Below are 15668 nucleotides of genomic sequence, written 5' to 3'. Positions count from 1 at the left end.
ATACACTTTATATTTAACCCCTTCACACCGCAGCCCTTTTTTAGTTTTTGCGTTTCTATTTTTCGCTCCCCTTCATTCAAGAGCCATAACTTTTTAATTTTTAGAAAATATGGCCATGTGAGGGCTTCTTTTTTGAGGGTCGAGGAGTTCTTTTGAATGACCTCATTGGTTTTACCATGTGGTGTATTCGAAAACGGGGGAAAAAAATGTGCAATCCCACAAATGTTTTTTGGATTTTTTTTTTTTTTACTATGTTCACAAAATGCTAAAACTGTCCTGCCATTATGAGTCTCCAGGTCGTTACGAGTTCATAGACACCAAACATGTCTAGGTTGTTTTTTTATCTAACTGGTGAACAAAATATTCCAAAGTTTGTTTTTAAAAAAAAAAAATTGAGTCATTTTCTGAGACTCATAGCGTCTCCATTTTTTGTGATCTGGGGCTGGGTGAGGGATTATTTTTTGTGTGTTGAGCTGGCGTTTTGAATGATACCATTTTGGTGTGAATACGATTTCTTGTTGTTGCATTTTAATGCAATGTTACGGCGACCAAAAAGCGTAATTCTGGCGTTTTGACTTTGTTTTTCGCTACGCCAAAGAGCTTCATATAGCTTGATAGCTCAGGCGATTCTGAACGTGGCGATACCAAATATATGTATTTTCTCGTTCGCCTTATTGGGGGACACAGAGACCATGGGTGTATGCTGCTGCCACTAGGAGGCTGACACTATGCACAAAAAAAGTTAGCTCCTCCTCCGCAGTGTACACCCCACCGACCGGCAGGGAATTCCTCAGTTTAGCTTAGTGTCAGTAGGAGGTGGACATGGGTCTTTCATTAGACCCATATCTACCTCAGTGTGCGTCGTTTTCTTTTCAGGTTTTGCGGAGGGATACAGAGTGAACGGTCACATCTGAAGTCCCACAAGGAGGCTATGAGTACAGCGTGAACTGTCACCCCGTATCCTCATAGGTCTCCACAGAAGGACCAAGAGCCTGAGCACGGACGCGTGTCAGGCGATCCAACTGGTCCCCGTCCCCTGTCTCCCACCCACTCGCCCACCAGAGCATGTCGGTCCAGAAGAGACGCGGACATCCTTCGGCTGGATGATAGAGGTACCTCTCTCTCCACAGGTACTAGAAGACACTGAACAGCGGCAGGACTAGAGGGTAAGTATAGGACCCTGAGCCCTCAGCAGCCTCTTCCTTTCCCTGAATTCCCCGGCTGCACTTATCTCAGTGCTTTTCAGCAGCTGGGCTGCAGTCAGGCCTCCATCATCCTCCCCGGCTGCACTTACTCAGCGATGGTTAGCAGCCGGGCTAGTCATGGCTCCATTGAGGAGCGATCGCCGTGGCAGTGCGGTGCTGTCTCCGCGCCGCCCCGCGCTTCACGGCGGCTGTCGCATCTACTACAGGCCCCGGCTTCAGTTTGGGCCTACTTCGGCGTCGCGGCCACGCCCCCCGCCTTCTTTCTCAGACGGGCTTCTCTCCGCCCGTTCTAAGCCTGCCCACCGCTCTCTTCCTTGGGCTCTGCGCTCCAGGGGCGGTGTTCAGCCCCCTAGACTGCCTATAGGCAGAGGGCGGTGCCATCTTCCTCCTCCTTACTGCGGTCAGCCCGCCCCTTCCTTCTCCCTGTCTGCTCAAGGAAGCGCGCGCTTTTCTACCCGGCTTTTCTCAGGCGGCCGCCATTTTTTCTGCCTGTCAGCCGGACTCCGTCTTCTTCCCATCGAGGGCTCCGCAGATCCAAACGAGTGGTGCAGCATTGGGGGACTCAGCAAGTGTTTGCTGGAAGCATCTACAGGACACTGGACCGTGAGTAGGCTCTGCTCTGCAGACTGACACCCTCCTCTGCCTCCTGTCCCCCAACTTTCCGGCACTACCTCAGGTTTCACTATGTCTAACTCCAAATCTGACCGTAACCGCCCTGCGGCTCCCTCCTGCACTCTAGTCAAGTTCTTTGCATGCTCTTCTTGCAATCGCAAACTTCCCTCAGGTCAGTCCACTTCCCTATGCCTGGACTGTAGCAATCCAATTCAACCTGACGCCGCCCAGGAGCCATCTAGGGCCCCAGGTGAGAGTGAACCCCCCCATGCCCGGCTGGGCTTCGTCTCTATCACAGTCAGTGGCAGACCTCACCAGGGTGTCTCAGTCCCTAGTAGCCGTTCTGGATAAGTTGCCCCTGGACACCTACAGGGTCCAGCAGGCCTCAAGAGGTTCCATCTGAGTCGGCTAGCGTTAGTCGCAAAAGACCCAGGCAGGATCTCCAGCCGAAATCCTCTCCTCTCCCCATGTCACCACATAGTCCTTCTCGTCAGCCTCCCTCCCGGGCCTCCTCTCCCGAGTCAGGTGAGGCGCTCTCGGACAGGTCATCTGAGGGGATCTTAGAGCTGGATTCGGACCAGGATGCGAACATGAGGGTTACTGTACAGAACCTCATTGCAGCGATCCATCATACCTTCGACATTGCGGACTCCCCTGCGAAATCCTCAGATCAGGAGGTTTCGTTCAGACGGGAGGAAACACCCTCCAGGGTATTCCCTCTGCATTCCGAGTTTCGAAAGATTTTTACCAGGGAAAGAGAAGATCCGACCAGACACTTTCAAAGAGGAAAGCGTCTCGGCGTTCTGTGCCAGTTTGCTAAAGAGCTCACGGACAACTGGTCTGCCTCTCCCTCGGTCGATCCGCCCGTGTCCAGGCTTTCTAATAACACGGTTCTCCCGCTTTCAGGCGTGGCGTCTCTAAAGGATTCTAATGATAGGATTATAGAATCCCTAGCGAAGTCTGCCTTCGAAGCGGCTTCGACGGCGGTATGCCCAATCTTTGCTTCATCCTGGGCAGCAAAGGCCATAGCTACTTGGAGAGAGGATCTTCGTCAGGGAATCCTAGAGAAAGCACAACCAGATCGATTGGCCGATCTCGCCAATCAGATTTCCCATGCGGGGGATTATCTGCTTTCTGCTTCTATGGATGCGGTATCCTGCGCAGTTCAGGCGTCAAGCAACGTAGTGGCAATCCAACGTACAATTTGGCTCAAGGCCTGGCAGGCGGACTTGTCTTCTAAAAAGTCTCTTACTAATCTGCCTTTTCAGGGAGTGCGCCTTTTTGGTTCCCAATTGGACCAGATTATTAAGGATGCCACCGGAGGCACGAGTTCTCTCCTGCCTCAGTCCAAGCCTCGCAGACCTCCACTAAGGCGTCAGTTTCGACCCTTTCGGGCTTACCGCCGTTTCAATATGGCGGAGACCTCCTCCAACCAACAAAGACCGCAGGCACGCCAAGATAGGAAGAAAGTTTCCTTCAGACCCACTCCCTCCTGGCGCTTCCACTCTTCGCAGAGCAGACCATCCAGACCCAGATCTGGACGGTCCACATCAGCATGACTATCCTCGGACTCCCGAGGGTCCCTTCCAATTGGGAGGTCGACTCCTGTTCTTCAAGGACGTCTGGCTGGCCTCAGTGGAGGACGCTTGGGTCAGGGAGGTTGTATCGTCAGGATACAAGATAGAGTTCGTCTCTCTTCCACGGGATCGTTTCTTCGAATCCCGTCCTCCAAAAGATCCAGCTTTGATCCCGGGGTTCTTTACGGCCATCGACTCTCTCCTCAGTGCCGGGGTGATTGTGCCCGTTCCCGAAGCGGAGCGGTTTACAGGGTTTTATTCAAACCTATTTGTCGTGCCGAAAAAAGATGGGGCGGTCCGACCCATCTTGGCTCTCAAGCTGCTCAACAAGAGAGTCCGTCTTCGCCACTTCCGGATGGAGTCGGTTCGTTCGGTAATCGCTTCCGTGGAGGAGCAGGAATTCATGTGTTCAATATACATCCAAGATGCCTATCTACATGTTCCCATATTCTCCGGACATCAGAAGTTCCTGCGTTTTGCGGTTCGCCAGGAAGATTACCAGTTCGTCGCGCTGCCCTTCGGTCTCGCCACCACTCCCAGAGTCTTCACGAAGATCGTGGCTGCGTTGATGGCCTTGTTGAGGATCAGAGGTCTCATTCTTTTTCCGTACCTCGACGATATTCTGATCAAAGCTCCCTCTTTCCAACAGGCACGCCTAAGTTTGACGATCTTCCTAGACACTCTTTCCAATTTCGGGTGGATTGTCAACAGGAAAAAGTCCTGTCTGGTTCCTACTCAACGTCTTGTGTTTCTGGGCCTCCTGTTCGACACTCGTCGGTCAAGGGTCTTTCTCCCTCAAGAGAAGATTCTCTCCCTGCGGCAGGATGTACGATCACTGCAGACCACACGATTTCCGTCCCTCCGAACAACCATGAGGGTCCTGGGAAAGATGGTGGCGGCAATAGAGGCAGTTCCCTTTGCCCAATTTCACGCCAGACCTCTCCAACACGCCATTCTGTCGAGGTGGAACAGGTCGGCTCTGTCCCTGGATCGCCCTGTTCGTCTTTCAGGCTGGATCAAGCGGTCACTCAACTGGTGGTTGACGTCACCTCTCATCCTCTTGGGGCGGTCTTTTCTTCCCATTCACTGGCAGATTGTAACAATGGATGCCAGCCTCCTCGGCTGGGGTGCAGTATTCCGCAATCACACTGTTCAGGGTCGTTGGTCGACTCAGGAATCTGCTCTGTCGATCAATGTCCTAGAGATACGAGCGATCCATCTGGCTCTCGTCCACTGGGAGAGGCTCCTCAGGGGCCTGCCTGTCCGGATTCAGACAGACAATGCCACAGCGGTGGCATATGTCAACCGCCAAGGAGGGACACTGAGTGTCTCAGCCCTGGCAGAAGTGTCCAAGATCCTTCGATGGGCAGAGATTTCGGTACCGACAATCTCTGCGGTACACATTCCCGGCCTAGACAACTGGGCCACCGATTTTCTCAGCCGCGAGGGTCTCGCGGCAGGAGAGTGGTCCCTACATCCGGAGGTATTTCTTCAGCTCTGCCGTTGTTGGGGAACCCCGGACGTAGATCTGCTAGCTTCTCGCCTCAACAGGAAAGTCCCACAGTTTGTATCCAGGGCTCGAGATCCTCTCGCAGTGGGCGCCGACGATCTGGCCATTCCTTGGTCGCAGTTCGAGCTCCCCTACCTGTTTCCTCCCCTGCCTCTTCTTCCCAAGCTGTTGAAGAAGATCAAAGCAGAAGGAATTCCAGTCATTCTCATCGCCCCGAATTGGCCCAGAAGGTCTTGGTTCGCGGACATTGTCAACCTTCTCGCGGACGCCCCCTGGAAGCTTCCAGACAGTTCATATCTGCTGTCTCAAGGCCCGATTTGCCACCCCAATTCTCGGCCGCTCAATTTAACGGCGTGGCTGTTGAGACCGAGGTTTTGAAACGTGCAGGATTCTCCGGTCGAGTAATTCATACCATGATCCGAGCCAGGAAGCCATCATCTTCCAAAATTTACTACCGTACTTGGAAGGCCTATTTCACTTGGTGTGAGGCCAATAACATCGCGCCCATGTGCTTTTCGCTCCCTTCCGTTCTGGCGTTTCTTCAGGCAGGGCTGGATGTGGGGCTTGCTCTCAGTTCCTTGAAGGGTCAAGTTTCGGCGCTGTCCATTTTATTTCAGAAGACGTTGGCCTCCCGCCCTCAGGTCAAAACCTTTCTTCAGGGCGTGGCTCACACGGCTCCTCCGTATCGAGCGCCCGTGGATCCATGGGATCTTAATCTGCTTCTTGAGGTTCTGCAAGGTTCTCTTTTTGAACCTCTCAGGGATGTTTCCCTTTCTCTCCTTTCTTGGAAGGTAGCTTTTCTGGTGGCCATCACTTCCATCCGGCGCGTGTCGGAATTGGCGACTCTTTCTTGCCGCTCTCCTTTCTTGGTGCTTCACCAGGACAAGGTAGTTCTGCGGCCTCCGCCCTCTTTTCTTCCGAAGGTGGTGTCCTCCTTTCACCTCAATGAGGATATTGTTCTGCCGTCCTTCTGTCCGAGTCCAACTCCCCCCTCGGGAGCGGTCCCTGAACAAACTGGATCTGGTCAGGGCGATGAGAGTCTGTCTAGGACAACTTCCTTGCGAAAGACACTCTCTTTTCGTCATTCCAGATTGCTCGCTGGATCAGATCGGCAATTTTGGAGGCCTACCGGGTTAAGCATCTAGTGGCCCCTCCGGGGATCAGAGCTCACTCTACCCGGGCAGTGGGTGCTTCCTGGGCGGTACGCCACAGAGCCTCCGCGCTGCAGCTTTGCAAAGCTGCAACCTGGTCTTCGGTTCACACGTTTGTGAAATTCTACAAGGTCCACACCTACGCTTCGGCGGACGCCAGCCTAGGTAGAAGGATCCTGCAGGCAGCGGTGGTGAGTCCACTGGCCTGATGAAAGTTTGTTTCCCACCCCAGGGACTGCTTTGGGACATCCCATGGTCTCGGTGTCCCACAATAAGGCGAACGAGAAAACAGGATTTTTGGGTTGCTTACCGTAAAATCTGTTTCTCGGAGCCTTCATTGGGGGACACAGCACCCTCCCATGTTCTACAACTCCTGTTCTTACTTTGGTTGATTGAAAACAGAACAAACAACTCAACTGTAACCAATCTATTCTGTTACTTCTCCTACTGCTTTCTCACTAACTGAGGAATTCCCTGCCGGTCGGTGGGGTGTACACTGCGGAGAAGGAGCTAACCTTTTTTTTGTGCATAGTGTCAGCCTTCTAGTGGCATCAGCATACACCCATGGTCTCTGTGTCCCCCAATGAAGGCTCCGAGAAACAGATTTTACGGTAAGCAACCCAAAAATCCTGTTGTTTTTTTTTTTAATTCTTTTATTTTCAACTGCAGTTGTCTGATCGCCTCTGCTACACACAGGCGATGATCAGATGGCCTGTATGTAGCAGAAATGCTCACTTGCTATGAGCGCCGACCGCTGGGTGGCACTCATAGCAATCTGGCAATCACAACCACAGGGGTCTCCTGCAGACTCAGAGTTGTCAAGCCAACCCATTGGCGACCCGCGGTCATGTGAGACATGCGCGGATTGGCGGGATTAGTGACACGCTTCTGGCGCGATCACCTTAAATGTCGCTGTCAGAGATTGACAGTGGTATTTAATGGATTAACACCCCAGGCCGTTAGGGGCAAATGTCAGCTGGTCAAAACAGCTGACATGTGCCGGTAAAGAGGTGGGCTCAGCACTGGAGCCCACATCAAAGGGAGGGACACGACATACACCGTACATGTACAGCGCATGTCGTGAAGGGGTTAAAGTAAAATGGTACGCTTGCCACTTTCCACTCTAGAAAGATTGTTGCTGCCTTCCTAATGTGCTATAAGATCACGCTATAACTTGTGCAGTGTCCGGCCCTAAAAGAATGAGTATGCTATATTACTGTGCATAAGTGTATACAAGCAATGGTTTATAGACCTTGAGGGTATGTGCACACGATCCAGCTAATCTGCTCTTTCTTTCCACTTGTATAGTATTGTTTTAGTGGTGTTCACTAAACAATATTGTCTCTACCTCCTAATAGGAAAAACAGGCAGATGGAAAGGAAGGTGCGTCCAGTTCCACATCAGACGATGGACCAGGAGATGGGTTTACCATCCTTTCCTCAAAGAGTCTTTTGCTTGGGCAGAAGGTAAGTTTTTACTTTAACCTTGGCATTAAATAATAAGATTTATCAGAGCCCATTACAGTAATAAAGTGGAGAAGTGACTGCATTTTCACTGTCTGCCACCCCAATGCTGCTGCACAGCTTCTAGGCTGCTCCTAGTGTGCCCTCCTTCTATCACCGCCCCCTAATAACTGTGTTTTGGGGAAAGAGGTCGTGTCCAAAACAGAAATTCTGATGGCGGCCACTGAAATTGCTGGAGGCAGAGACAGAAGTGTGGCGGTAGTGACCGAAGCTGCGGTAACCTCTTCATCACCCTCTCTGAAGCAAGATGTCATCAGGAGACGTAAGCTGTGATAATTGACCAAAGCGACACCTCCTGATGATGTCCTGTTTCAGGGAGGGGTTGAAAAAAGTTGTAGGGCCAGCTTCCTATGACGTTGAAGCGTCGCAGAAAGTAAAAAATAAAATGCAGATGTAGGGAATAGCAGGATAGCGAGAATACTAGCAAATTTTAGAATAAAGCACGTTACAAAAGTGGATAGTGTTTAAAGAAGGATATTTATGAATGACATTATAGGTATCAGACAACACCTTAAATCATCCATATTATGTTGTTCGTATGATCTCGTGACAGTGTGAGACATACTTGTTGACATGGCAGCACACATCTAAAGAAGACATACTAAAAATTTGCTTTGTGTGGTGTTTTTCTTCACCTAGTTGTCCCTGACTCAGAGTGATCTCGGTCATATAGGCTCAATGAAAGTTGAAGGCATTATACATCCAACAACAGCTGAAATCGACCTGAAGGAAGATATAGGTAGGTTTTGTAGTCCTTGATGAGCCTTTTACTGCTATTTACATAGTTACATATTTAGTGAGATTAAAAATCGATATATCTATTTGGTTCAACTTGTTATCCAACAGTGCTGATCCACAGGAAGCCAATAAAAAATGTAATTGTTGATTTGGCTAGGTAATAAAATGATTACAGACCATAGGAGGCATGACCGTAATCGCTTATACCCAACACTCTGCATTTTCAACCAAAACCCTTTCTACTGTAGAATGAAGATCCCTCACTGTTAATTCAGTGTCATTTATATATATACATTGATCTGATCAGCTGCAATGTGCCCCTGACAACCGCGATTCACCCATGGCTGCTAAGTAGTTAAATGCCAATCTGACAGTGACATTTACTCTAACTCGCACAAACTGGATGCGCATCTTGGCTCTGCCCATTGGCGCCCATGTCACGTGACCGAGAGTCGCCAATGAGTTGGCATGACAACCCGGTGTCTGCAGGAGACCCCTAAGCTTGTCATTGCTGAACTGCTGAGAGCACCGCCCAATGGTTGACACTCATAGCAAATGAGCGTTTTTGTTACATATAGCAGGGCTTCAGCCCTGGTGTGTACAGCACAAGCGATCAGATGATCACAGCTTCTAGTCTCCCATGGAGAATATTGATAATAGACACTTTGCGATCCTGGGTCACAGAGCGGTGACATCTGGGCCAGAGAGAGAGATTGAGTGACATGTGATAGTGTAAGCCATGGGACTTTGAAATGTCCCAGGCCAAAGGTACAGTTGTAGAAGAGTAGGGGTCCCAGGACAGAATCTTGAGTGAGACGAACATAGGGGGTGGGATGAGGTAGTATGGAAATGGGATACTCTAAGGCTGTGTGCCCACGTTGCGTTTTTGTAAGCGTTTCCGCAGCGTTTGTGCCGGCTCAGACGCTGCAGAAATGCTTACAATATGCTTCTAATTAATTTGCATGCGTTTTTGGCTTTTTGTGCCAATGCATGCGTTTTTAACCGCTCAGGAATCGCTTAGCGGATAAAAACGCAGCATGCTCATTAATTCCCGCATTGCTCAGCGTTTTTAGCCATCCCCAATGTTCCCAGAAATCGCGTGTCAAAAAACGCGTAAAAAAACGCGCAAGAAACGCGCGGAAAAAGACCGCCGTTTTCTGGGAAGGGGGATCCTTTTCCTGAGCGTTTAGAAACGCTAGCGTGGGCACATAGCCTAAGACTGGTTTTACACTTACCGTATTTTTGCGGGCCGTATTTTTTCGGCCCGCAAAAATTCAATGGTGCGCATTTTTTGCGGCCGTGATAAAAGATCGAGCTTGTAACCAATGGGGCCGTAAAAACAAACAGAAGTTTATTTTTGTGGCGCGCTGTCCCTTCCAGTTTTGCGGAATGCCTTTTTTTTTTTTTTTTTTTCCCCCCATGACCATTTCCATAGTATTGGGAAAAACAGTCGATCCTCAAATATTTTTTGTGATCTATACATGACGACCTGCAGGAAATTTACAAATTATGTCTTCACTGCTACAATATAAATGTTTTGTTTCAGGTGTTACAATCCTGTTATATCTAAGATCTATATAGTAAATGGATTTCAGCTCCACTTTGAACCCATAAATATCAGCTATGCACAAAAATAAGTAAAAACTGCTTAGTGTTAAAGAAAAAAAACTGTAATTACCTGTTATGTTCTTATGAATACAGATTTATTTATTTTTTTAATGAAATGTGGTTGGGTCAATAAGACATATGGACATTACAGGGGGGGGGGGGGGTTCTTCCCACTTTGGACCTCCTTGTATGACTTAAATGAGTTGTCCAGCCTTGGGCTGCAGATCTGCAGTCACTGCAGACTTATGAATCATTGCAGTGCACATTCTCCGGCACCAGGAGCGTGCAGTCATATGACCACAAGTCATATCTAGCCTCGTTCAATACAGTTGCATTGAGCAAGGCCGCACCTATCCCCACAGTGCACACAATGTCAGAATTCATAAGTGCAGTCATATAGTGACTAAATGGGTTGTCTGTCTTTAGGATACAAATCTTCAAAGTGGAGAGCCACTATCATGTCGTTATTGCATTTCAGTGGTCATTCATCTGACAGCCACTTCATAGCGCACTGAATATAATGTATGAACCTTGGTCCTACCATGCCCATAATTTTCTGCATGTATCATCATGTATATAGGAAATGCCATGGAGAAAGCTGGAGGAAAAGAGTTCCTTGAAGCTGTGAAAGAGCTCCGTAAATCCCATGGACCCTTGGAGTTGACTGGAGGTAAAGTTATGTACTTTTCCTGACTTGAACACATTTGACACTTTTATTTATTACTAGCTGAAGAGCCCGGCGCTGCCCGGGCATAGTAACTAAAGCCCCCGTTACACACTGCGATATCGCTAGCAATATCGCTGTAAAGTCACCGATTTTGTGACGTTGCAGCGATATTGCTAGCGATATCACTACATGTGATACTTACCTCCGACCGGCTCCCCCGCTGGTTATCGCTGATCGCACGAGAAGCTCCTGGACCATTTCACGTGGAGCCGGGCGGGAGGACGCAGGATCGCCCCGTCTGACAGGTAGGTAGCGACCCCCGTCCCCAGTGATGTCGCTAGTGAGATCTGCCTGTGTGGCAGCTCACTAGCGACCACCTAGCGATGCACCAGCGATCCTGAACGCGTCATATCGCTGGTCGGGATCGCTGGTGCATCGCTAGGTGTAACGGTACTCTAACTGTGGTTAGTTAAAACAAATTATAATTATCCTCCATCCCATAGTCCCGTGCCCATATACCCATCATACATATCCACCATCCCATAGGCCCGTGCCTATATACCCATCATACATATCCTCCATCCCATAGTCGAGTGCCCATACCCATATACCCATCCTCCATCCCATAGTCCCATGCCCATCATACATATTCTCCATCCCATAGTCACGTGCCCATATACCCATCACACATCCTTCATCCCATATACCCATCATACATATCCTCCATCCCATAGTCCCGTGCCCATATACCCGTCATACATATCCTCCATCCCATAGTCCAGTGCCCATATACCCATCACACATCCTCCATCCCATAGTCAACCATTATGACATCATAATGAGCAGTGGGGCTTGCAACCTATGATGACATCAGCGTCGCCATGGCAACCATTATGACATCATAATGAGGGGCGGGGCTTGATACACACTTTTTCCCCATTATGTAGATGGGGGCAAAATTGTTTGGTGAATTGGAACGCGCGGGGTTAAAATTTCGCCTCACAACATAGCTTAGGACGCTCTCGGGGTCCAGACGTGTGACTGTGCCAAATTTTGTGGCTGTAGCTGCGACGGTGCGGATGCCTATCCCGGACATACACATACATACACACTTGAGCTTTATATATTAGATTATGGGACAACAGCACAGTGGCTCAGTGGTTAGTACCGCAGCCTTGCAGCACTAGAGTCCTGCGTTCATATCCTCCAAGGACAACATGTGCAAGGAGTTTGTATATTCTCACCGTGTTTGCGTGGGTTTTCTCCTGGTTTTCTGGTTTCCTCCCACACTCCAAAGACATACTGATAGGGAATTTAGATTATGAGCCCCAATGGAGACAGTTGATGAGGTGTGTGTGTGTGTATATATATATATATATATATATCTGTATACAAAACCAGAAAATTAGTTATTTTGCCCACTTGTCCTAAAACGTCAACTTAACATCAGTCCACCAGTATATAAGTCAAAGATACTCCTTATGTACTTGTCTGTCCCTTGTCTTACACATGTTTACTATACTTGTCTATATTTCCCCTTTTCACATGTAAAGCGCCATGGAATAAATGGCGCTATATAAATGCATAATAATAGTAATAAAAAGACGACGCAGAAAAAGCACACCGGTGAGCAAATTGCAGAGGTTTCATAACTGCACTTGGTGCACACCTTTTATGTTGCCATTTCTGATGATTTTTTTTTTTGTATATAATAAACCCATGCCACACAAAATTGTGCAAAACAGAGAGCCTCAGAAAGCAATGCAGAGTAAAGCATCCACAGAGTAAAAGTGCCCTCCATGCTGCCTCATACAATAAGGGCTCCTTTAAACGTCATTTTTTTCACATCAAAGTGCTATCCGTGTTTATCACAAATATAACTCGTGCCTATTATAATCTATGGAGCTGTTGACAGGTCCATGTATATTTGTGGACCAAGTAGTCTTCACAAAATGATAGAGATCTGTCCGATTTTGGTCCGAGTCTCAGATCAAACTCGCCAATGTATGTTTATGGATCTGTGAAAATAATCGGACCACACTCGGATCCCATCCATGTGCTGTCTGTTTTTCACGGACTGTTCAATATGAGCAGGTCAAGAAATCTTCCATCAGATTTTGTTGGGGGTTTTTTTTTCATCCACAAAAAACTGATGAAACCCTGATGTTAAAAACTGACACTGTAACCAAACTGTTGATTTGCTGATCAAAATCACTGATGTTCGCAAAAAACTGTCCGCGTTCCAACAGAAAACCCTGACGTCTGAATGAGCCCTAATAGTGTTTGGTAAAGTCACACTTATTTTTCTATGCATTATATTTTTAATTATTTCTGTGGCACGATATTAATTTCTTGTTTAGGAAGTTCAGTGGGTAGTGAAAATAAACAACTAGATTACATTTGCAATCCAAAATAGTATGAAGCTGCATGTTCACATGGGATAAAAGTTGTCCAAAACGGAAATAATCTGAGAATTTTCATTTATGATAGACAACTGCTCTCTGCCAGAAATTTGATTTGTGAAGTTGGCTTTTTTTAAGGCCATAAATTTATGTATATGGCATACGGCTGCTATTTTTTTTTTTTTTTTGCTTTGTTTTATAAAAATAATATACACAATCTCCCAGTTTATTTCAGCATGTACATGGTCAGATCGTTCATACAAATGATCTGACACGATTGATCTGCAGCATTTTGGCTGATGGCAATCTTATGTGTATGATCAGCTCATGTGCAAGTCCCATTACAGAGCCAAGAATGCCTTCCATTGCCAGTTATGAGTTAAAGAAAACACATGAAAAAAAAGCATACTAAATTCACTGAATCTGCACTGTGTGATCAGACCTCATTGGTTTGGTGCCACAATTTTAACTTGTTACTAATAATTGAAGGGTTAAATCTACATAGAAATAAGTAGCCTAATAACTCCGGCCTTTCGGCTCCCACAACGTACATCTGTGGTAACAGGAAATCAGCAGACTGCTGAACTCTTCTGAAAGCTTCTTATCTTAACGGAAAAGAAAACATCTTGTAGCTTAGAATCCATACTAAACCAGTAAAGTATCTACAAAGTTACCCAACACTTTCTGTGAAATGTGTGGTAATTACTGTTAAATTATTTTCTTAAAATAAAATTTGTATATTTTTTGGAAATATCTAGTTTTCATAGTTTTTCATTTTCTTCCTTTCTTTGATAGCTGCCCTCAGTCAAGCATATGGATTGGCAGCCAAGTTTGTCATCCACTGCCACATCCCACAGTGGGGATCAGATAAGTGTGAAGAACAGCTGGAAAAGACCATCAAGAACTGTTTATCGGTCGCAGAAGATAAAAAGCTCAAGTCTGTCGCCTTTCCTTCTTTCCCAAGTGGCAGGTATGTGCAGATTCTCGCTTGGTTAAAGAGGTGTTTCTGGGACTTGGCTGTTTTTTTGTTTTTGTTTTTTACTATGGGCTTAAAAAACCTTTTCCGCTTCTGCCAGCCATTCAGCTGCTCCACTTCAAAACAGCAGCTATGTCAGCAGGGCTTGACTGTCAATGTCACACTCATTGACGGTTGACTCTCATAGTTTGACAACCAGCCCCTATCTGCTTATCAGCATCTCACCTCGGCAGTCACATTATGTCAACAGAGCAGAGTAAAAGAGAAGCCACTGCTTGTGACATTGGCAGCGGAACCCAATGTGGATACCCTCAAATGAAAGCTGAAAGTCTGAACTTCAACTGCATCTGAATTGTGTTGTTTAAAATTCATTGTGGTAATGTCTAGCACCAAAATTAGAAAAATGTTGTCTCTGTCCAAATATATATGGACCTAACTGTACCTTGAGAAAACTTGCTCATGTTAGGCTGTAACATATGCCACGCTATAGGTGTACATGGGCATATGCCACACTGGCTTCCAAGGTGTTCCCAAAAAAAAACCTCAATGTACTCTTATTTCTGTATGCTTCTTATTTAGAATGTGAGGGACAGTGATTTCCTGTATAATGAGGATAAAGCTATATTGCTGTATACCGGCCTGATGTGTTACAAATATGACTAAACCTTTTTCCCCACTTGTCTCATGCCAAGTAGAAATGGCTTTCCCAAGCAGACCGCGGCTCAGGTCATTCTGCGAGCCATCTCCAGCCATTTCGGCTCCTCCAACTCCTCCACTGTGAAGAATATTTACTTCCTGCTGTTTGACAGTGAAAGCATTGGAATCTATGTGCAGGAAATGGCCAAGCTCGACACAAAGTAGAAGCCAGAGCGCACAGAGCAGCTCCACACACGTGGTTGTACACAAGTAGAAGAGGATCGGAGACCTAGAGATGAAGAATTGTTGTTCAGAAGATGTTGAATCATGTTTGAAATGTTGTGGTTTGAGGACTGATTTTATGTTTATGTTCCCATGGTTGAAGAGGTATATTTGGCCTGATTGAATATCTCCTATTTCTGTACCATGCCAGCACCCTATTTGCATTTTTATAGAACCTGAAAAATATACCACCTCTGTAATAATCAACCATGTTGTTTTTTTGTTTCTTTAAGGATGTTGTTCCCAATGTCTTCTCTTACGTTTCCTGTCTTATTATTTTAGACTTAGTGTTATGACAGCTAAAAAAACCTGTTTTAGATTTGTAGTATTGGATTTTACAAGAGAAATAAGACCACAATATTATTTAAAAAACTAAGCAAAGTTCTTACATTTTGTCTCGTGTTTTCTTTAATGGGGCCAGTACAGTAATGTTGTTGTATTGTAATTTTTTTAGACTATTACACAAGTGGGATTTCTCTTTTTTTTTTTTTTTTTAAAAATGAAACATGTTTCACAAGAAAGCTTGGATCCTTTATAAAGAAGTTGGGACTTAAAAGGGGAACTGAACTTTCATCAAGCTCTCAAATTAATAGTACATGTGAATATTGGAAACTTAGCAATATGTCTTAACATAAAAATCTATCTTTTCCCATTTATAAGACACTTCTTCGCCTCATCCACTTTGAAAAATGTATCAAATCAGACCCGCTTAAAGCACCGCTAATCATTTTGTTTCATTTCAGCATTTGAGTAGTATCACAAATGCATATTCCCTGACCCT

General features: G+C 46.6%; 1 protein-coding gene across 1 annotated transcript in view; it reads left to right on the top strand.

The window, feature by feature from the left end:
* The window catches only part of MACROH2A2 (macroH2A.2 histone), a 64185-nt gene extending 48914 nt beyond the window's left edge, over positions 1–15271 (top strand). The window contains exons 5-9 of the mRNA XM_073574851.1: positions 7414–7521; positions 8218–8317; positions 10505–10594; positions 13789–13963; positions 14665–15271. Of these exons, the coding sequence (XP_073430952.1) occupies positions 7414–7521; positions 8218–8317; positions 10505–10594; positions 13789–13963; positions 14665–14830 (639 nt within the window). The 3' untranslated portion in view covers positions 14831–15271. The remainder of the gene's footprint in view (positions 1–7413; positions 7522–8217; positions 8318–10504; positions 10595–13788; positions 13964–14664) is intronic.
* The last annotated feature ends 397 nt before the right edge of the window (positions 15272–15668 follow it).

Source organism: Dendrobates tinctorius, unplaced genomic scaffold (genome assembly GCF_039654945.1).
Source record: "Dendrobates tinctorius isolate UK_male_01 unplaced genomic scaffold, ASM3965494v1 ptg000040l, whole genome shotgun sequence".
Lineage (NCBI taxonomy): Eukaryota > Metazoa > Chordata > Amphibia > Anura > Dendrobatidae > Dendrobates > Dendrobates tinctorius.
The sequence above is the reverse complement of the archived record's forward strand: the minus strand, read 5'-3'. Positions and strand labels throughout refer to the sequence as shown.